Source organism: Trichoderma aggressivum, assembly GCF_033847375.1.
Source record: "Trichoderma aggressivum f. europaeum strain CBS 100526 chromosome Unknown scaffold_028, whole genome shotgun sequence".
NCBI lineage: Eukaryota > Fungi > Ascomycota > Sordariomycetes > Hypocreales > Hypocreaceae > Trichoderma > Trichoderma aggressivum.
In genome coordinates this window covers 438,363-458,860 of record NW_026946394.1, presented here as the reverse complement: position 1 = coordinate 458,860, position 20,498 = coordinate 438,363, and the positions used below count along the sequence as shown (strand labels likewise).

The window sequence follows — 20,498 nt, the reverse complement described above, 5'->3', positions numbered from 1 at the left end:
GACATTTGTAGTCATCGCCTCGCTCTAGCCACCGATCCATCATCATTCTAAGTCTGGTTCCCGTTAACCTTGTCATCATTCTCACTTACAACAAGAATAGCGGCTTCAGCCCTGGTGGAGTCTCAGTACAGTGCCCGCTAAGGCCGGATACAGGGGCCTTCTGTATGTCTGTAATCGTGCATTTTAGCATCAATATCTGACTGATCAATCAATCATATCCATAGGCACTTTCGTCCCCCACCAGCCCAGTTGCAGCACTAAAAAAAAAGAGCCCCGCCAAAACTTTGAATTTTCTAGACACAAGCTTCCAACTGTCTGCGAACTCAATCCAATGACCGCGATTGACTCATCATCACATACACAGCATGGTTCGAGGTAGAGCTACCGGTAGAGGCGTGGGCCGAGGCAGTGCCGCCGCCTCGTCAAGATCTCAGACCGAAGGCGCGGACGATTCGAATCAGCTGTCCAGCAATGCAGCGCCAACAGCAAACATGGGAATAGCAGAGTCAAGCACCGATCCGTCACAATCAGCAGCCTCAACAGCCCGGAGAGGCGCTACATCCGCACGGGCGGCACGCGGGGCAGCTTCAGCCGGCAGATTCAGACCCAGGAACGTTCGACGAGATGAGTCAGAGCGAGACGCGCTGGCCCAGCAGGAACAGCAGAAGGCGAGCGACAGAGCCGCAGACGAGAGGCGCGCCAGGGGCCGGTCACGATTCCGCAGCAAACGAAGTCGCGGTGATGCCATGGGAAGCAGAGGAGGCGGCTTTGGGCGGCCAATAGGCGGAGCCAGCGGGCCCTTTTCTTCGGGGATGGGAGGTCCAGGTATGTCGGAGTGAAGCTGTCGATGAGCCTAGGTCGTCCATGATGCTAACGTGGGATTGAATTTCGGTAGGCGGCGCAGCTGGTGGAGGTTGGTTTGGTGCTGGCGGCGGCGGTGGTGGCGGTGGTAGTTTCGCGAGAACTGGTAAATTCGAAGGCAAGCCTGGCTCTGGGTTCGGATTCGCCAGCGAGGGTGGCTTCCGAGAAAGGAGAATCAACGCCGACAAACTTCACACAATGGCACACGACGAAGACCTGGACAGCGAAGACGAAGCCATGTTGGCTGCGCTTCATTCTCAGCCAGGGGGTGTCATGCCCATGGGCATACTCCGACGAGAACACAAGGAAGCACCCGTGGTTGTTGCTACGACCGCGGAACTAGAGGCGGCGGAGAAGGCGCTGGACGAAGAGGAAAGCCTCTGGGTCGATGGCGAAGCGCCTGGATCATTACCACCGGCCGACCAACCGGAAGAGGGCGATTGGAATACAAGTGCCAAAAGGGCAGCCAGAGTCAAGAAGGAGCCGGCAGATGATACCATGAACTTGGATGTTGACATCAAGCCTGCAGACGAGAGCAAGCTACCTCTGGCCAAGATCAAGGCCAAGAAGCCGACTGCTCAAGATCCTGAGGAGAATATGATTCGCACAGATTTGAGCCTTCTCGCCAGCGAACTCGGCGCAATCACAATCAATGGAGACGGCGAAGAGAAGGCAGACGAGACCAGTAACAAGGATGGCCGACTATATCTCTTCCAATTCCCCCCGCTGCTCCCTCCCTTGAAGCAGGTTGCCGCCCCCCAGCCTCGCATTAAAGTCAAGGAAGAGGAGCAGCACTCTGCTAGCTTACATGCGACCCCCTTGAGTGCGTCATCTACCGCTACGCCCGTCGACCTCACACAACAAGGCGAGGAGGAGGAGGAGTCGGATGAAGAGGATGAAGAGCGAGAGCGCAGAAACGGCTTCAGGTCCCAGGCGCTTTCCAACGGCGGTCTTATCGGCCGGCTCAACGTCAGAAAATCCGGCAAGGTGGAACTGGACTGGGGAGGCCGCATCCTGGAGATGAGCCCTGCGGCAGGCATGAACTTCCTCACGACGGCCGTCATCGTCGAGGAATCGGATGAGAAGCCGCAAAACGGCGTCACGACGGGCGAGAGCATCGGCATGGGCAAGATTATGGGTCGCTTTGTGCTCGCGCCGATATGGAACGAGGAGGAGGAGTGGGAAGTCGCGCCGGAGGAGCTCGACATTGAGGCCATGATTCAATGAAACAATAAATGAATAAACATAATGAGACATCAATACCGCGGCAGACAGATGATTATGGAAGTGAGTACCGGCTTGACCAGATACTTCTGTTCTTTCATGGAGGTTCCGGCGTTACGTGCCTACCTAGGTATGTTTTAGGGCAAGCTTCGAGTGCTGGTTCAATGGAAGGTCGTATCCAGCCCCTGAGTCAAACTACAGAGCAATGCAGGTGAGATCCGATCAGAGGCAGTTTATCGCACCTTCTATCGGCTTATGCTTTCTCGCTCTCACATACTTGTTGCATCCCCCGGCTGTTTTCCTCCCTGATTGTTTTCTTTTCCTCGCCGCCGCATTTACATCCATTCTCCATATCCATCACTCGCTATCTTCATGAGACCTGGCTTTGCTATCCTCCTCTTCTTGAGATTATCAATTTTCATCTTCTCTGCAACAGACATCATGGTTGATACCTCACAGCCTGACCGGCGCGCTGGCCGGCAACGTCAGGAGCGCCAGGAGCGCCGGGCTGAGGTCACAAACGCATCTGACACGGATCCCACAACCAATACGAATACATTGGAGGGAAATCCAATACTCCCAATGGAGCCTGCAGAATTCTTCACTCGGGAAGAGTGGCTCACAGAGCTACTAGAGGTGTTCCACGAAAACCTTGAGCCGCTCCAGATGAATCACGACGTTGAGGGGATACGCCAGCTTATCGATTGGCTGGCTGAGAATTTAGGCGCTGACGACGAACTGGCTCAGGCCAGCCCACGGACTCTGCCGTCCGAGGATCGCGCTGCAGCCCATCAGAACGCTGCCACGACTCGACTTGCGAATCGGCTATCGAGGGCCTTCCGACGGCTTGACCGGCTTGAGGCGCGCGTCCCTGAAGGTGATGAGCCTTTGAATCGGATGGTAGAGACGACCAGGGGGGGAGCTGATCCATATGGCCCTCCTTCATATGGCCCTCCTTCATATGGCCCTCCTTCATATGGCCCTCCTTCATATGGCCCTCCTTCATATGGCCCTCCTTCATATGGCCCTCCTTCATATGGCCCCCCTTCATATGGCCCTCCCCAACATCATCCCCTTCTATACAGCCCTCATCCATATAACATTCCTCAACAGATATCTATCGGTCCTCCACAAAGTATTCATTCTTTTCTTCCAAATGCCACTCGTCAACGCAGAGTTTCTCAACCTGGCCCACATCCACCTAGAATACCCCCACCTAGCCCCATTCCGAATGAGGTACCAAGGGGGATTCCTATATATGAGTTTGATCTGGCTACAAATGAACTTCGTGAAATTCAGAGCTACGACGGCCGTGGCCCTACCAGAGATGGTACGGATAGGAGAGCTACGAATAGGAGAGCTACGAACAGGAGAGCTACGAACAGGAGAGCCACGAACGGGGCGACTACGAACGGAGTGACTACGAACAGAGCGACTACGAACAGAGCGATTACCAACGGGGTGACTACCAACGGGGTGACTACCAACGGGGTGACTACCAATGGGGTACAAGGAGCTACAGACGAGGTGAGTACGAAAACAGAGCTCACACATGGGGCGGGCTTGAATGGGAGTGCTAATCGTCGGACCAGCATGATGAGATTGACATCTGGACATGATCCTCTCCGTGCTGAAGTGGAGTAGAAAGTGCTCGGTTCGTCTACTATAACCCATCCAGACGGAGACAGTATTGATACTGACACGCTTCAGGCAAACGGCAATACAAATCAAGGTCGCCTCTCAGCTGAGCCAATTCTACTTGACCCGGAAGGTTCGCAAATCCATTCGCCGACTTCAGAGCTGAGAGTGATGTACCGCTATTTCGTCGTTCCATCGAAGCCTTCTCACGACTAGTCGAATTTCCCTCTCTCAGACTACAGTACAAGAAGAAATGATCAAGGGCTAACGTGTATTCATGCTTACTTAGAGATAATGACGCCCGCTCTCTCTGCTCATCCCTGCTGCTTGATTATAGATGCACTTTGCCATCCGAGAGAAACTCGGCCCTCTCAGACTTGTTCTTCAGGTGAACCGCCGCCCTAGGACTGGGGCTGTGGGCTTGGCCACACTAGTCAGACGCAGGAACGCGGGACACAATCAATAGTTTGTCGATGGGAAAAAGCGATTTGTGAGGAGAGATTGGCACCCCTGCTAGCGGATACTAACAGGCTCGACGTTGGTTTGCTTGAAGAGGGTGGACAAAATAATGTCACGGCGGTACTAGGCCGATGTAGCGCTGGTTTTTTCTTTTGACTGGGATAGAATATATATCTCCATACAGGTACACGCACTTGCTTGGCACAAATAGCGAATTATGATTTCATGATCGTCCATTCTTTGGTGTTTTATATCGACCTTCAGCTGCCCATCTATTCTCCATCTACTTGCGGGACAATGGAGTAGATGATGCTTGTGCGTACGTGATTTAATACGTCGAGTTCCAAGATGTCTAATTCTCCGTGCCTCTCGTTATTTTGTCCACCATGGAATTACATGCCCCCTCTTCACTCTCGACTCTTTTCACCCCCGTCGCAAATAGACAAGGTCGGCGATTGGTCCTTTTCTTTCCCCCCTCCGTCGTAACCTGTATGGTTTCACGACCTAAGACTGATACAGCCCGGCTCACAACAACAACGACGGGAATAAGTCGCGTGTGCGAAGCGTCCCAGCAAATCTTGCAGTTTTTTTTCTAGTCTATATTTTTGTTTGATCTTCATGTTCACCTTTTACGTTCCTTTTTTTTCGCATTGATATCATCTCACAGCCAAATTGCAAACGTAACGAGCAACAAGTTATCCCGAGTTTCATTTCCCCCTCCTCCTCCTTCTCAGCCTGACCACCCCCCCCCCATGTCCCCCAACGGCAGCGAAATATGCATGCACGCATGCAGGTACGGAAACAGCATGTAACAATCCTTCGCAGGAATCAAATGTGTGCCTAGCAACCCAAAAAAATCATGTCATGTTATTGTCATTTCCCCCCTCTCCCCTCTCCCCTCTTCCTTTTCCCCTTCCAAGACCCTTGCGGTGTTTTTTTCTCTTAGTTCCTGAAATACTACCATGGTATTTCCCCTGTTTCTACAGTGCCCGTACATCCTTGGTGTACGAAAAAGCAAAAAAGCTTGTAAGCAAATAGCGTTATATAAGTTAGCCGAACCCGGTTGCCCAATTCCAATAAATTTCATGCCATGTTGTTTTTTTTTCCCTGTATCCACCCTGCGATTTTATCCGCTGCGTCCCCAAGTGAGGCTGTTCGTGTACTTTGCCTTGGGGGGTGTCGGTCGTGGCCTGTCATGTTCTAATGCGGCTAAAATAGTGCGAATTCATGAACCCCCGTAAGTGAAACATGACCCAACAAATCTGTTGAAGAAAAATGAAGAAGAAGAAGGAATATGGAAAAGAAGCAGTGGAAGAATCAGGGAGCTTAGTGCCCTCTCTTGCCGGAGGCGTACTCAAAGTATCCGTTTTCTTGGCTCTGGGCTTCAAGGTTGTGGATGTCGTCGAATACAGAGGAATTAGTGTTGGTGTGCGAGGCCTCTGTATTGACACTGCGCGACGGTGAGTACTCCTTGCCTTCGCTAATATGGCTCCCTTGCTGCCGAGTCTGAGTGTTTAGTCGGGTAGCCATCGCTCTGCTAGCATGGGACTGTTCAAAGGTCAAGCCAATGGTCGTCTTTGCGGAAGTGTGCGAGGCTGCCGCATCGTAACTGGGTTCGACGTGCTTTAGAGAAACATCATTGGGACCAAAGACTTGGCCAATGGTGGCCATGTTTCCATCGTCGGCGGTGTGCCTCGCGTAGCCTGACGGGGCGCTGCGTGTGCGACGGCCCGTTGATTCGAAGCCACGGATCTTCATGGCGCGCAGGAGAGGGCGAATTGTGGCAAGACTGGAAGCAACAATGGCTACTCCAGGTTCGATTATGGTCCATAACATGACGTCTGTTGCCGAGACTATATACCAAACGACGCATGAGAATCGTGCATGTAAAAAGGGGGTAGTTGATATGGGACATACATAGCAAATCACTAGTGTCTTGAAGTGAACTCAAGTACTTGATTCTAATGAGAGTGGCAATACTAGCACTATTTGCAACATCAAGTTAGCATCTTTGAACGGGTAGTCGTACTAATCAAGAAAGGGGAGGGCTTCATACAAGATACCCAGACCAAGGATGAGGATAACTGTTCCTTTGGCCTGGTTTGTCATCTTGACTGACCACAGCATAGGTATCGGAAGGAGTGCCTGAACAAATAACAAATGTAAGCTTCAGTTCAACTCTAGAGTCCAAGGTAACGGGTCCCCCTCACATATAGCCAGTCAGATGCAATTGTCATAACGCTGATGGCGTAAGCGGCAGCAATAATGTCGTTGGGCGATGCGCATCTTCCTCCCTGGATCCGAAAATCCCACTGTTTCTGAACAGGCGTGCACTGAAAGATGTCGTAAAAGAAGATGACGAGGCTCCATATGCCAATAATGACCAGGCTGACGCATATGATCCAGTTGTAGACTTTTCGAGCAGACAAGCGCAGCAGAAAGATGCCAATGCTCAGCTTGATGAACATCATGTTGATAACATACGTAACGGTAGCCAGCGATTGCCACTACAAAACAGAGTCAGAGCACGTCCGGTAAAGTGTCGAGTCGCGGCATACCATAAGAGCCGAGACTTTGTTACCATCATCTGTAATGGCATCATTATGTCTTCCCATTCCATCTTGTACACCAGCGAAAACAAAGGCGCAGGAGAGAGTGAATATGGCCTATAAGAGACATTTCAGTTTACCCTCTTCTGGGATGAAGATTAGGGAGCGCCAGCGGTACGAACCTGAGCCACGAGCATGAGCCAGTCATCCTCTTGGACGCTCTTAATCACCACTGCCCTCGTGTATGTCCTCAGCCCCACGGCCAGCCATGTTAAGCTGAGGAAGGCTATACACGTGCCCACCAGAGGGGCGCCATTGTATTCGTTCAAGTTGACATGATCATCGGCCATGACGATCCGACGTCCCAACCTTTTCGATAAAGACAGCTGACGACGGGCATAGCAACACGACGGCTGCAAAATGAAAAGGGTATGGGAAGGGGAGTAGAAGAACTACGAGCACTAGGACGGCACGCGAATTTTAGAACAACATGTGTATGGGGTAGAGAGGGATATAAAGCGAGCGGCAGCGCAGCCGAGGGTAGCAAGAAAGGGCCCAAGGGCAGGGGAGACGACGGAAAGCAACAAGCACAGTCGAGACTAGTGACGGTGACGAAGCAGGCGGGTATTATATCTACAACCGGCAACAAACTAGGGGCGCCGTGAGCTTGATGGAAACGACGAGACGAGTCACAGACAGATCGACAACCGGCATATCAAACTCACGGCCCCGTCCAGATGGGGATAACACAACCGGGAGTCCCTCATGCCAGGCGGATACTTGGATCTCACACCCGCATCGTCCACTTCCCACTCGTTAGTTTGCGGACCACGGAGTTGCCTGGATTTCGTGCTTGATGCACAACCGGGTCGGCGAACTGGAGCAAACGCGTATCGGGGAAGGCTTCCCTTTTGCTCATACACATCTTCCCCAAGAGCCAAGTGGGCCGCTTTGGCCGTGGCTGCGACACGAGTGGCACGACGGCCCAGCATCCACCTTGAAAGGATTCCAACATAGAAACGCCGTTGGTGGTAATAGGCAAATGCGAGTGTGATATCGGCATGGGCCTCGCAGCGCTGTGGCCCATTCAAGTCGACGTGCAGCGATGTGACCCGCAGCGGATGGGCCCTGCCAAGGTTACATTCGAGCGAGACATGCGTCTATCGGATCTTGAAGAGAATCAAATCGCCCGCCATTGAAAACCCCTTGCTCTTCGGGAGGGAAACAACGGGGCCGAGCGATAGCGAGCGTTGCCGATCGTAGAAAGAGAGAGACGGAGAGACAGACGGAGAGAGAGGACGGAGAGTGACAGCCATCCTGTCAGACAAAGTGCCAGATTCCATGCCCATCGTCGAATCAGCAAGCGTCTCAACGACGTGCCACACGGTCCGGCGTTTGACCGGGTAAAAAGAAGCAATCCATCCCGTGGGAAGAAAAGAAAAAAAAAGACTCGCAGAAAGCTGACCAACGCGAATGTCATTCCAAGTGCGTTCTATCATTGTCACAGCCCGGTTGTGGCGTCCAATGGTCCAACAAACCCTTGCCGATTGCAAGCAGCCCATCACAGCAACCTTGGCCCTCGATATCTCCGGTCCAAGGCCACCGCCGTTTGGTCTTTTTTGGTTTGATTGCGACGGCGATATGATTCGATTTCTCGTTCGTCCCCTGTAAGTGAAAACAACCAACAGGAGGCAAAAGGTCCCTCGCAAAGTGCAACCCGTTTCGGGCCCGGCTCCCTTTAGGCACTTCATCTAGACGAGCGGCTGTGGTTGGTCGGAATCTGGCGCCAGGTGCATGAGATGGTGGTGCCGCAGACGAGCGAATGGAGGCGCTGAATTGGACGAAGCGAGTGATTTCTAAGCCGCCGAGCTTTGCGCGCTCGTTAGATTCCAAGCAATGAAGCAAAAGATGAGAGGTTGGGCTGGGACAATCATTTTACCAGGACAATCACGATGAGCGCATGCACATACCAGACATGGCAGTGAATCGCTCATCGCTCTTTTCTCTTGTCTCCTCGTGACCGTTGTCATCTGCGCCTCTGCGGCGACACAGAATCTGACTGGCCAATCCCCCAAAGGACAATCACAGAGCAATCACAAAGAAATCACAGGCAATCACCGTCTCGCTTGACGATCGGAGAATTTCCGCATCAAAGCTGCACTGGGCAGCCAGCCGGTCGCTTGTCTCCCAAGCAGGCTAAAATCGGCACTGCAGCACGGAGTAATACGCAGAGCGCAGGTGGGTAAAGAAAGCGTAGGTACGGTAGCAGTTTGAGGGGAAACAGGACAAGGAGAAATAAACAATCTTGTTGTGTGAGCCGAGCGAGGGCTGAACTGAGACATGGAAGGCACGGAATCACGTTTTTCACGGCCCGGCGGATGCTTGAGGACGGAGGAATCACGATGCCGCTGGTGTAGTGGTGACACTTGTGGTGGCAGATTGTGATGCCGAAGAGATTGTCGTAGATGCTCATGCAGATAGATGCAGATATCACGTTGCACAAGACTCAAACGATACGTCACGGGAGCCGTGTAAAAGATCAACCTGAGCATACAGTACCAACAGATGGGACTAACAAACCCTCCGCAGATTGCACCAGATCAACAGCACACCACTAGATATTGCTTGTTCATCACATCATATCACGTTACTTGGTGTCACCTCTCCAGATAATCATCTCGTCTTATCTTCATCTTCTTTCTGCATTGTCCGCTGAGCCAAGGAGTTTATATACGTAATCTTGATCTACTATATGCATTCCCATCATGTCTCTCTCCCCTCTCTAACCTCTTCAGCGCCATCCTAAAAAAGACTCGGCAGCTCCAAATCCTCTTTTGTCTACCGTGGGACCAACAAACCCGATCCTCCAAAAACAAAATTCCAAAGGCATGTGTTGAACGGTCCACCCATAAATTTCACAATCATAAGTACGAGACGCCTTATATACCCTGACTGAATACAAAAATGAAAGGAGAACAAACAAAAAAAGATATTAATGCCCCAATGCCCCTGTAAATGAAACAACAAGTAGAAAAGGAGAAAAGGAAGAAAAAGTATGTGTGGTGTAAAAAGAAGGTTTAAACAATGCAGCGGATGTCGATATCCGGCAGTATGCCATGAGGGTGTACAGAGGAATAAAAGGTCGTTTCACCCTCAGAGGTGCAGTTCAAAGACGGCGGGATCATCCTCATGGGGTGTAGTGCCAGCGCAAACTGTTCTCTTCAACCCACCATCGTGCGACAAACGCAGCTTGCTCTGCCCACTGGGCTGCCTCGGGTGACCTCTCCCGCTCAATTTTGCTCAAAAACTCGGCAAACTCAAAAGCAACGAGATGCTTCTCTTCATGGGGCTCTGTATCCAAGTCGGTGAAGCGCCACTCAGTGTTCTCAATGATGGGCACCGTGAGCCTCCAGTGAGGCTCGAGCGAGTCACGAACAGCGACAGTCGCTCGGCCAGGATTCATGACGGTGAATTGCCAGTTGGGTTGGTGCGTCTTTTCGTTGTAGTTGATGAGCTCCCGCAGCATTGACTGTCCTTCGTAGTTGTCAATCATGTCTTTGGCGATGCCAGTCTGGGATGGAGAGAGCGAGCCGGTTTCAAGTAGCAAATCGAGGATCGTAGGCAGAATCTGGTATGATACAACTGCATCGTCAATGTCAATGGCAGGTAGCTGAGGGTGTGAGAAGACCAGCGGCACGTGGAAGTTGCCAATGTTGGAGTTGTAGTACGGCGTAATGCCATCGTTTTCCGGGACCGCGAGGCCGTGGTCGCCAACAAAGATAACCAGCGTCTCATCAGCAACGCCTTCCTCATCCAGAACATCCAGAATCTTTTGGAGCCAGCCATCGACAAATCCGATAGCGTTGAGGTATTTCGATACATTGTCCAGCTTGCTGCTGTCTTCGCTAGTAATAGGCACATGGTCTACGCCTTCCGGGAGCCCAAAAGGATGGTGCGTGGTGCTGGTCAAGTGCGTCAAAAACACTCGCTCCTTGTTCTCCTTGGCCGTCTTGAACGCATCGCGGATGTAATCTTCGATGACGTACTCGGGCATTCCGTAGTAGTTGATGTCTTCAACATCCACCGCTCCAAACTTGGCGGCGTCACTCTTTAGGTATTCCTTCGCAACAGTGTTGTTTTCTGGAAAGCCAAGCTGGACCATGAGCTGATCCTGCTTATCAAACCCATTTGTCACCGACATCATAAAGGAAGACTTCCACTTGTGGGTGGTAAAGTCGTTCTTGTCGGCGTCCTTGGAAGCATTCGCGAGGCCGAGGTTCATGGCATCAAAGATGTGAGGCAAGCAAGGTTGATAGATGTGATGCGACACTTCGGCGTTGAAGTCGGCGACAAGCGGTGACAGTCCACAGAGCGTACCAGTCAGACTCTTGAGGGTGTAGCTGGCCGATGTGTGGCAGTTGTTGGCGTTGAGACCGCCCCGTCGCTTCTTCTCCTTGTGTTCAAAGCCATCCTCGTAATCTCCCGTCAGGAAGTTGGCGGTGGGCGTGAGCGTGGAAATCTTCTTCTCGGCCGTCTTCGGGAGTGTACCGTTCTCGAACGATTCTACCGCGAGCTGATAGAACAAGCCATCCTTCTTGACAGGGAAGGCATCCTTTCTCGTGCTCTCGAGTTTGATGAGCACAACGTTCTTGATGGTGATGTTTGCCAGTCTGTCACGAAGCTCGGGGAGGAGATCGTTCTTGAGGTTGGATAACTTCAGGGGATCCTGGGAAGCGCGGTAGTGGGTCTGGTCCTGCTCATACCAATCTGCAAACCCTGCGAGGGGTTCCTGTGGCAGCCACTCCCATCGAATCGGCTCGACCAGCGCGGTGCGGTTGTCCCAGTTCCAGCCAATGCTGTTATCGTAGACGGGAGTGAGCGTAGCTAGAATAGGCGACGAGTGAGCAAAATCCGCAAAGGGAATCAGCGGCAAGGTCCACGACATGTAGGCATAAGATCCCTCACTCGGCCGGACAATATACAGCAGGATCTGAAGGAACAGTGTGAAGCCGACGAGAACATAGAGAGCGGTAGTCCACTTCGACTTTCGACGATTATCAGAGATGACGCTGGAGCCGCTGGAAGTACCGTTGGCGTCAACTTCGTCGTCCTCCTTGCCCATGAGCTCAGCTCCGCCCTCAACATCTTGCTGCGGGATGTGAGCGTATCCGACATTGACCGCGGGGCGCACGCGGTAGGGGATCAGGTTGTATACGAAGGTAAAGGGCCACTTGAGCAGGTCCACGACAAGGCCAGCCAGGTAGTAGAAAATGTCCTGAGTCACCCAGGCGATGCCCAGGTCGATGGCCAACACAATCAGGCACGTAAACAGTCCAGTGACTGCCAGCTTCCATGATGAGGCGTTGCTAGCCAAGCCAGCATTGCGCCAATGCGGTTCAGAGCCTGCGACGACAAAAAACGAGTTGTTGACAGCCGACAGGAACAGCACAATCATGACGATGATGGAGGCCAGCGTTGTGAGAATGATGCGCAGCCACCGCCATGGGTAGATATCCGTATCGAGCAACAGCCGTATTATTATTAAGAAGATGTTGTCTTGTGTGAAGAAGGTGAGGCCCCAATTCCTTATGGAGGAGAAGGCAAGCGCCGTGAGATGGGCGTATATGTGGACCAGCTTGCTGCTGATGATGGCGACGACGCATATGGCGAAGAGGAACTCTCGGGAGACGAATCGAGCCGCGAAGGCAGACAGAACCCGGAGGACAGGTGCCGAAACACGGGTTACGCCCGAGGCGGCGGAATGGAAGCGTCTCCGCGTCGGGCTGGAGAAGCGGATACCAGACGCCATGCCGCTGGCGAAGCGGCGCGTCGATTCCATTGTGAAAAGCCCGAAGAAAGGGGAGAATCGAGTCGGGTCGAGTCGGTGTCAAACTCGTTCGATGGGAGTTGAGGTCGAAGTCGAGGCTGAGGCCGAGGCCGAGGTCGAAATAAGAAAGAAAAGGGCAGAGAGGGCCGAAGGCGAAAACGAGAGGCTCACGGGACTAGCACCAAGTGACGCTTCTCATATCCAACGCGCCGCTGTTGAAGCGGTAGAAGAGGGTTTTATCGTCTCTCTTTCTCCAGCTTCGTTTCGTTTGGTGCTTTATCCCCTAGTCGACGGGATCGCGACACTGTCTCCGCCTCAGTATCCGAGCAACACCGCGGTGCAACGCAGAAATGAATCAATAAGAAGAAGGGGAAAAGAAGGAAGAAGAAGAAAGAAAGAAAGAAACTAGTGCCAAGGGCAGCGAGAGACAGTGATCGCGTGCGCAAACTAAAGCAGAGACCGCAAAAGACTAGACGATGAGATTTACAAGCAGGAAGCGGGAGTGGCAGTTGGGCAAACAAAAGTTCTGCTCGTTTTTGTCGCCCCAAGTCGAGTCGCTCCGTGCTCCGTCCAGTCCCTGTACCGGTACTTTCTAGTCAGTGTCGCGTGCCTGCAATACCGCCAGAGGGCGATGCCCCACAAGCCACGCCAATGACTTCCCGAGATTCATTGCGCTGTGCCTGTTAATGTCTCGGTGACCTGGCGCTTGCTGCATCTGGCTGCTATGTCGCAGGTAGCGGGACTTTGGGCACCTGCTGCAATTGGGTCTCGGCAACCCCTTATTTCGACCGCTAAAACATCTCGCACTGTCCCGAATAGGTCGCATGCATCAAGTACCGGGTACAAGCTTAGCACACCGTGTGCTCCATGTTCCCATTCGCAGTGTCAATGCATTGCCAGAAAGAGGGGGATGCGGCGATGATGAGTTAATCTACAAGAGGAAACGCAGAGGGACAATCCAGAGCAATGGTGTGGTTCGTATTGAAAGCTGCATGTTCGGGATGAGTCTATTTACTGCTAAGCTCGTCAGACGGCGGGTGCACAAGGTCTCGTGCTACCGCAGTGTCCATCACAGACAATCCTCGTAAAAGGGAAGACAAACGGAACAACTTTCTCTTGTATACAGTTGCATTCTGATCTGAAGGGGGTTCGGCTTGGTTGCGTAAGCCCCGCGGCGACAACATCAAGATGCCGAGAGCATTCAGACGCTGGCGAGGTCCAGATGCCTCGTATTAAATTTAGAACACCTGAGAGGGAATTGGCGTTGTGATGATCTCAGCAACATGCTTATTCTCTGTCACCAATCACTTGGCACTACCGGCAATCGACATTTGCGTCTCCCGCTTTTGGCGTTGGTTAAGCTGATATAGAGTTTTTAACACAATGTTAGACGCAATCCAGTAAGACAAACCCAACCGTGAGGGTGGGCTGGGCCAAGACTGAGGCAAGCCCGTGTCTTGTTTCATCTGGTCTTACAATGGAATCCCCTCCATTCATTGATCTGCGTCGAGTGCGGGCTGTGAGCCTCACTTTGGGTGACGGATGTACATACGAGTATGCAGGATTTGCATGACGCAGTTATTCCCCTCTCCATGGATCTTGGCTCAGTATACCTGGTCATTTTGTTACACATGCACAACCTGATCGAAGCAGCAAGATCTCTCTGTACCAGGTATGTATACCTACTTTATCCTACTACTAACCTACCTAGGTAGGTACTAGGTACTAAGTAGGTCAGCAACAACCTCACCGACGGAGCGCATTGCAGCGCATCACCCCGCTTCGGACCAAGAATGACTGGAGAACGTAGACACATAGACAAAGACTTGGTCGCATTGATAACTAATTCATCGAGACCAATTCGACAGCGGGGATATGAAGAAGCATACAATAATGAGATATGATGACATGGATGGGCTGTCCTGTCATATTTTTAGGTTGCTGGCATTTTACTGCCCTGTTCAGCGGGTATCGACACGGGCACAGTGAGAACGGGCGGCGGACACTGTTGCAAAAAGCTTAGCCTCGAGCTAATTTGTAAAACCATTTCATGGCTGAGTCAAGCCTCTTGTTTCTTCCCCCGTTTGTTTCGTCCGGCTGGCCGCCACCTTGTGCTCGTTCAAGCCAACAGTGCGATGAAGTAGCTGAAAGACAGCCGCCACGCGCGGGGAAACGCATGGCAAGAATCGAGCTACTTTTCAGCCTCTCTGTCACTTTGGAGGCTTCCAAGGTTGACAATTGCTGCTCTTCTCAAGGGACAATACCTCCTAGACCAGATCAGGTACTTGTCCCGAGTACAGGTACGAAGTATGGTACCGGAATACAGAGCCGCACAGGCCCCCCCTTATCCAGGATTCTTCATCTTACCCTCCTCCCCCACCCTGTTGAATCCCTCGCATCACGATTGGCTTACCTATTATTGATGGCCATTTACAAGATTAGACTGTATTGCCAAGCATTCGCCGCAGGTGGGCCTCGACTTGACGCTCTCGGTCAGCTGCCGCAGGACCAGTTCGGGGCTATCAATGGGCTTGAATCAATTGAATGGGCGGCTGTGCGCGGTAAAACATCCATGGATTGACAAAACACAGCACGGCACAGGTACCGGTACGAGAGCCCAGGAACGGCCCTGCAAGTACATGTACTTTACCGCCTGTAAGCCACCGCTAGCCTCCTTCTCGAAGACCTCTAGCGACTCGCTACCCCGTATTTTTTTCATTAATTCGCCGGGCCGCGCAAATGTCTCTCATTAAATCCAGAAGATGAAGACGGCACGGCAATCAACCCGAAGCCGCCTCTCTACCTGGATCTCCTTGCTCCTGGTCTTTGCATCAACGCTGTTGGCCCCAGGCCAGCATATGCCGAGAAAAGACAAATTCACGAGCACAAAGGAAAAGATTACAAAAGAAAAAGACAGCAAAAAAGGCCTCGGTTTCTATTCCCGTATACATATTCTGTAACTCCGTATCTGCACCCCGCCTCCCCCTCTCCAATTTTGCGCAACCAGCCAGCCGGCCAGTAGAATTAGGTCCATCCTTCAACATCCGCAGCGAACGAGTCACGATGGCGTCTTCTCCAGACATCCCCGGCCTCAAGTATGCCAGTCACCAGTACGGGCAGCACCAGCTCCAGCAAGTCGGCGTCTGGCAGTTTGAAGAGCCAGAAACGGCACCCTCAACGCCAGCCTATTGGATAATGTACGTTTGCGCTGACGTTACTCCCGCGGTGGAACAGACTCGGAGCCTAACTCTATCCGTGACGTTGACAGCTTTGTCCATGGAGGCGGGTGGCGAGACCCCAGAAACAACATCAGTGACTTTGTGCCGTCCATCAAGCACATGCTGGCGCTGGCCGATCTGCCGAAATCTGCGGTTCGCGGCTTTGCCAGCCTCGACTACCGCCTGTCTCCGCACCCGCGATTCCCCCAGGATCCCGCCTCGACGCCGGCGGATGAGTTTCGCCAGGCCCAGCATCCGCATCATGTCCAAGATGTCCTGTCCGCGCTGAGGCTGCTTGATGCCGAGTATGGCATTGGCAACGACTACGTGCTCATTGGCCACTCGGCCGGCGGCACGTTGGCTCACCAGGTCATCACGAACAACGGCATATCCGATAGCTGGGGTCCGGTGGCGCCCTTTCCCGCAGCCCTCATCAGCATAGCCGGCATACACGACCTAAGAGGCATTGTAGACAGGCACGATACTTTTTACGAGACATTCGTGATCGACGCCTTTGGTCCAGACAGGCTAGCATGGGACGCAGCATCTCCGGCAAAGTTTCCCGGAAGCTTCAAGACCCTGTGCCCCGAGGTCCCTCGTCTGTTCATCTTGGCAGCGTCTACAGAGGACACCGCCATCGACATGCCCGAGCTCGACATCATGGAGGCAAAGCTCATCAAGGACGGCATCACGCCGCTCGTCTTCAGGAACCTCCATCTTGAGCATGACAACATCTGGGAAGACGGCTCGCAGGTTGCGACTCTAGCAGCCCGAGCCGTGGCAGAGCTGCAGCAACGCTGAGCAAAATCCAAAACACCCAACAAATAAACACTACTAGTACTTATGATTAAACTCGTCGTTATTACTACCTGAAAAACATGCTTCCTTGGTGAACCATGTTCCGATATCGGCATATATACATTTTCGTCACTCGTCATTGTGAATATCCTCCCTCTTTTTCCAAAATCCTTTCCCCGCCATTATACCCGATCCCCCCCCCCCTTTCCTTTTCCCCCGTTTCCGATCGAACCAATTCTTCCGGCAGCTAACTTCTTAGCGGCCTAAATCTTGACTTTGAGTACCCATCCGGTCGCCGATATGCGACATGCTACAAAGATGACCGCCGCTGCAGCCATGACAGTTCCTCCCCATATCTGTGCCCAGAAAAAGTCGCCGTTGTTATGGTCGATGATGGCGCCTGCGGTTGGCGCCCCGGCCACCGTCGCCAGCGAGCAGAGCGTCTCTACCATGCCAAACCGAATGCCCATCTTCTGCGGGTCTTTGGTCAAGCTCGTGAGGGACGCGACAAACGTGCCCTGGTTGGCCCCGATAGATAAGCCGTAGACAACGCTAAAGACATACATGCCCGTCCGGGTGGTGACTCCGATCCAGGAGTACAGCATTATGCTTACCACAAAGGTGGCCGTGACGAAGAGATTGATGGGGCCGGTGTATCTGTCCGCGATGAATCCTACAATCGGCCGCGCGGGGATGCCCATGGCATTGGTGATGATGAGGAGATTGATGGAGTCAACGTTGGAGAAGCCAATGACGTTACGGGCGTAACTGTTAATCTAAAGGAAAGGGGTTAACGACGACGTTTTTTTTTCCTGATTGTTGGTGTTTTTTTCTTGTTTTATTTTGATGATTTGTTTTGCAGCAAAGTCACGATTTCCACTTCACGGAAGCGACGAAAGAAAACAAAGACAGAAAGGAACACACGCATCATGATACTGCGCTTACGTACATAGAAGAAGACAAAGTAGAGGGCATAAAAGTATACAAACGCAGCCATGGAGAACAAGAGGTACGGCAGCTCCGAGAAGGCGCCAATCTCAAACAAAGGGCCCGTCTTGCGCGGCGGCAATCTGGGCTTGAGCAGCATGTTCGCCGTCACGGCCATGGCCAGCGCCAGGAAGCCCGCGCAGCGCACCGCCCAGGGGAACCCGATCTTGGGCGTCAGATACTGGATCGTCGTGGGGAATGTCACGCTGCCGACCGAGGTGCCGACCGCCGAGACGGCCAGCGCAAAGGCCCTGTTCTTGTCGAAGTACGAGCTCAGCACGCTGATGGCCGGCATAAAGGCCACGCCCAGGCCGAAGCCGATACACACGCCCTGCGCCAGGAAGATTTGCCAGTACGTCGTCGCCAGGCTCGTCATGAAGGTGCCGAAGACGGCCATGAAGGTGCCCACCGCCACCGTCTCCCGCGTGTAGCCCGCGTCGGCGAGGCGGCCGGACACGGCGCAGATGACATAGGTGAAGAAGATTTGCACGGAGCCGATCCACGAGACCTGCGATGCTGGAAGGCCCAGCGTCTCGACGTAGTACAGCTGGTAGACGCCAAAGGAGGCCGCGTAGCCCCAGGTCATGGCGTTGATGAGGTGTGTCGCGAGGACCTGGAGCCACGCTTGGAGACCGCCGTCTGGAGGGGGTCCGTAATCTTTTTCTTCTTCCGCCAGCTCGACGTCATGAGCAGCGTTTATGACAGTCGGTGATGAGTTGTCATTGTTGGAAGTGGTGTTGCCCAGGACACTGGTCTCCTGGACGGCAACAGGTCCTTTGGAGGAGGCATCTTTCTCATCATCTCGTAGCGTCATGGTCAATTTCAACGAAAGGAGAAGAAGAAATAAATAGAGAGGGGGTATCGTATTAAGTCGACAATTAAAAGAAAACAAAAAAAAAAAAAAAAGTAGTAGTAATAATAATCAATCTTTCCTATAGCACATCAAACAACAAGAACAATTTGTTGAAGCCCTCGAAAGCCATGCCACTCTTTTCTTCTGTAAGCGCAAAAAGCTCCCACCGAACAAGAACAATCCCTCTTCCGCCATTAGCTCTGCCTCGTACGGGAGAGTCAACTTATATACTTGCCGCCAAAACGCCTCTCTTATCATTTTCTTCTTCCTTTCCATCAAGTAAGGTTCAATTGCAATGACAGCCCCCTAAAGCCGTTCCGTTCTTCGGGGATGACGCCCCCGATATCGCCCCCCGGTGCAGGCGCCGTATATTATCAATAGACTCATCAGCGGCGCAGGAAAAGAAAAACAAGGGAACCAACAAAGCAAGCCCAGTTTAGAAAAAAATCACACAAAAAGTACGAAGTTACAAGTGGTATTATCTGCCGAGTGAGCGAAGAATGATGGTGCACGCGCGCCCTAAAGCAAAATGTACATGTAGACAGGGGGGGTAGAAGGTGGATCGGGTCGGAATCGGCAGCTAGAACCGGAGCATCTTTCACCGAGCCCGGCTGCACGGAATCAGCTGAACCATTGTGTTTTTTCATGTAAGGGGTTGGGGGATTTTGTGGGCTTGACCAGGCCAATTGATTCTGTTTCTTTCATCTTTTCATCTAATCTTTTCAAACTCAAAGGGCATGTGACTGATTTCGTCAAGGGAGGTCGGAAGGGGCGTATCGCATTTGGGGGCGAGATTTGTCTTTCGTCTTGACAATTGACAACCGATAAGCTGTCAAAGCTTCTGTCAAACACAAAGCTCTCCCAAGCTTTCCAAAAGCAGTAATAACGTGCCGACGGAGCTCACCATCCCGCGTAATCAAACACCCGAAAACAAAAACCCACAAAAAAAAAAAAAAGAAACCACATGCTCTAATGAAACCTTGCTTTTTCCCCAAAGCATTTAATACAGGGTAACTTCAATTGGGAACCTTTTCTCGTTCCTCTTATCCAGCCCCCAGCCTTAGCCCCTCCCCCCCGCTCCGATGTCCGGCTTCCCCGGGCCCACATCAGGCCGAACCAAAATATCGGCGACTTGGGGGGAATGATTTTTTTGCTTGTCTGTTTCTTCTTTGTTTCCGTTGGGGTTAATCGCTTCCTCAGGCCCCCAAATTTCTCACCGCTTCCCGTAAGGTAATGCGTACGTAAAAAGGAATATTCCAGCCCACTTGACGAAGCCCGAGAGAGGAAATGCTGGAAGAAAGAAATAAAAAGCGGGAAACTAGTACGAGTATTCTATTTGATTTCCAATTTTCTCCGCCTTTCATTCGTTCAATCAAGTTGCGCGCACCCTCTCTTTTGTCATCAAACTGTTTTCTCGCTGCGAAACATTATCCGTCAGCTGCGGTGCGTTTCCCGGTGCCTGGCAAGAAAAACAAAGCGCTACCGCTCGCTGGCGGAGTTTCACGTCCGAACTAGACCTCGACGGTGGGCGAAATGAATGCAAACTCGTTAATACACTATCCAGCCTGCCTCTCACCCCTTTTTTTTCTTCTTTTTTTCCACCAGTACCCAAACCGCCGTACTCATGCTACACAAAATTCCATGCACTCTGAATATTTCTTTTCAGCTTCATCTTCTTTTGCATCTTCTCATTTCTCCAGAATTCTTCCGAATCAGCCCCTCCAATCCGCGGGGTAACTCAATGACGTAAACAGGCCCCCCTCCCTCCCCAGATGGAACATCGCACACACAAAATCCTTCCCCTTATCGTTTTCTTCCTCTGTCCTCGTGCAAAGTCACATGACCCCTCATCCACCCGGACCAATCGGCTTTTGAACCCCTGGATCCCAAAAAGGATCCCCTTGCGCCGGCTTCTGCCGGCCCGTAACGGCGCTAGCCTGCATGGGGCATGGTCGAGAGAGCCAAGTTTGACGACACCTGCAACTTTGCCGCGAGGTGATATTTCCAAAAGAGCGCTGGCGGAGATGCTCCTCTGGTAGCATTCTGCTTGGATTGGATACCGTCGTCGTCCTGGGTGAGCGATT

General features: G+C 52.2%; 6 protein-coding genes across 6 annotated transcripts; 3 read left to right on the top strand and 3 right to left on the bottom strand.

The window, feature by feature from the left end:
• Positions 1-365: 365 nt before the first annotated feature.
• Positions 366-2,088, top strand: Triagg1_6913 (uncharacterized protein; the record flags this gene model as incomplete). Its single annotated transcript, XM_062901590.1, has 2 exons — positions 366-825; positions 896-2,088. The coding sequence occupies 2 exons, from the start codon at positions 366-368 to the stop codon at positions 2,086-2,088; spliced, it is 1,653 nt and encodes a 550-aa protein (XP_062754241.1).
• A 438-nt stretch (positions 2,089-2,526) lies between these two features.
• Positions 2,527-3,939, top strand: Triagg1_6912 (uncharacterized protein; the record flags this gene model as incomplete). The annotated part of the gene is made up of 3 exons (XM_062901589.1): positions 2,527-2,985; positions 3,441-3,612; positions 3,764-3,939. The coding sequence occupies 3 exons, from the start codon at positions 2,527-2,529 to the stop codon at positions 3,937-3,939; spliced, it is 807 nt and encodes a 268-aa protein (XP_062754240.1).
• Positions 3,940-5,508: 1,569 nt separating this feature from the next.
• Positions 5,509-7,081, bottom strand: Triagg1_6911 (uncharacterized protein; the record flags this gene model as incomplete). The annotated part of the gene is made up of 6 exons (XM_062901588.1): positions 5,509-6,035; positions 6,100-6,167; positions 6,239-6,327; positions 6,393-6,689; positions 6,741-6,848; positions 6,914-7,081. 6 exons carry the CDS (start codon positions 7,079-7,081, stop codon positions 5,509-5,511), a joined length of 1,257 nt encoding a protein of 418 aa, XP_062754239.1.
• Positions 7,082-9,918: 2,837 nt separating this feature from the next.
• Triagg1_6910 (uncharacterized protein) lies at positions 9,919-12,570 on the bottom strand (the record flags this gene model as incomplete). The annotated part of the gene is made up of 1 exon (XM_062901587.1): positions 9,919-12,570. One exon carries the CDS (start codon positions 12,568-12,570, stop codon positions 9,919-9,921), a length of 2,652 nt encoding a protein of 883 aa, XP_062754238.1.
• Positions 12,571-15,621: 3,051 nt separating this feature from the next.
• Triagg1_6909 (uncharacterized protein) lies at positions 15,622-16,577 on the top strand (the record flags this gene model as incomplete). The annotated part of the gene is made up of 2 exons (XM_062901586.1): positions 15,622-15,755; positions 15,827-16,577. 2 exons carry the CDS (start codon positions 15,622-15,624, stop codon positions 16,575-16,577), a joined length of 885 nt encoding a protein of 294 aa, XP_062754237.1.
• A 260-nt stretch (positions 16,578-16,837) lies between these two features.
• Positions 16,838-18,375, bottom strand: Triagg1_6908 (uncharacterized protein; the record flags this gene model as incomplete). Its single annotated transcript, XM_062901585.1, has 2 exons — positions 16,838-17,350; positions 17,524-18,375. The coding sequence occupies 2 exons, from the start codon at positions 18,373-18,375 to the stop codon at positions 16,838-16,840; spliced, it is 1,365 nt and encodes a 454-aa protein (XP_062754236.1).
• Positions 18,376-20,498: the final 2,123 nt, after the last annotated feature.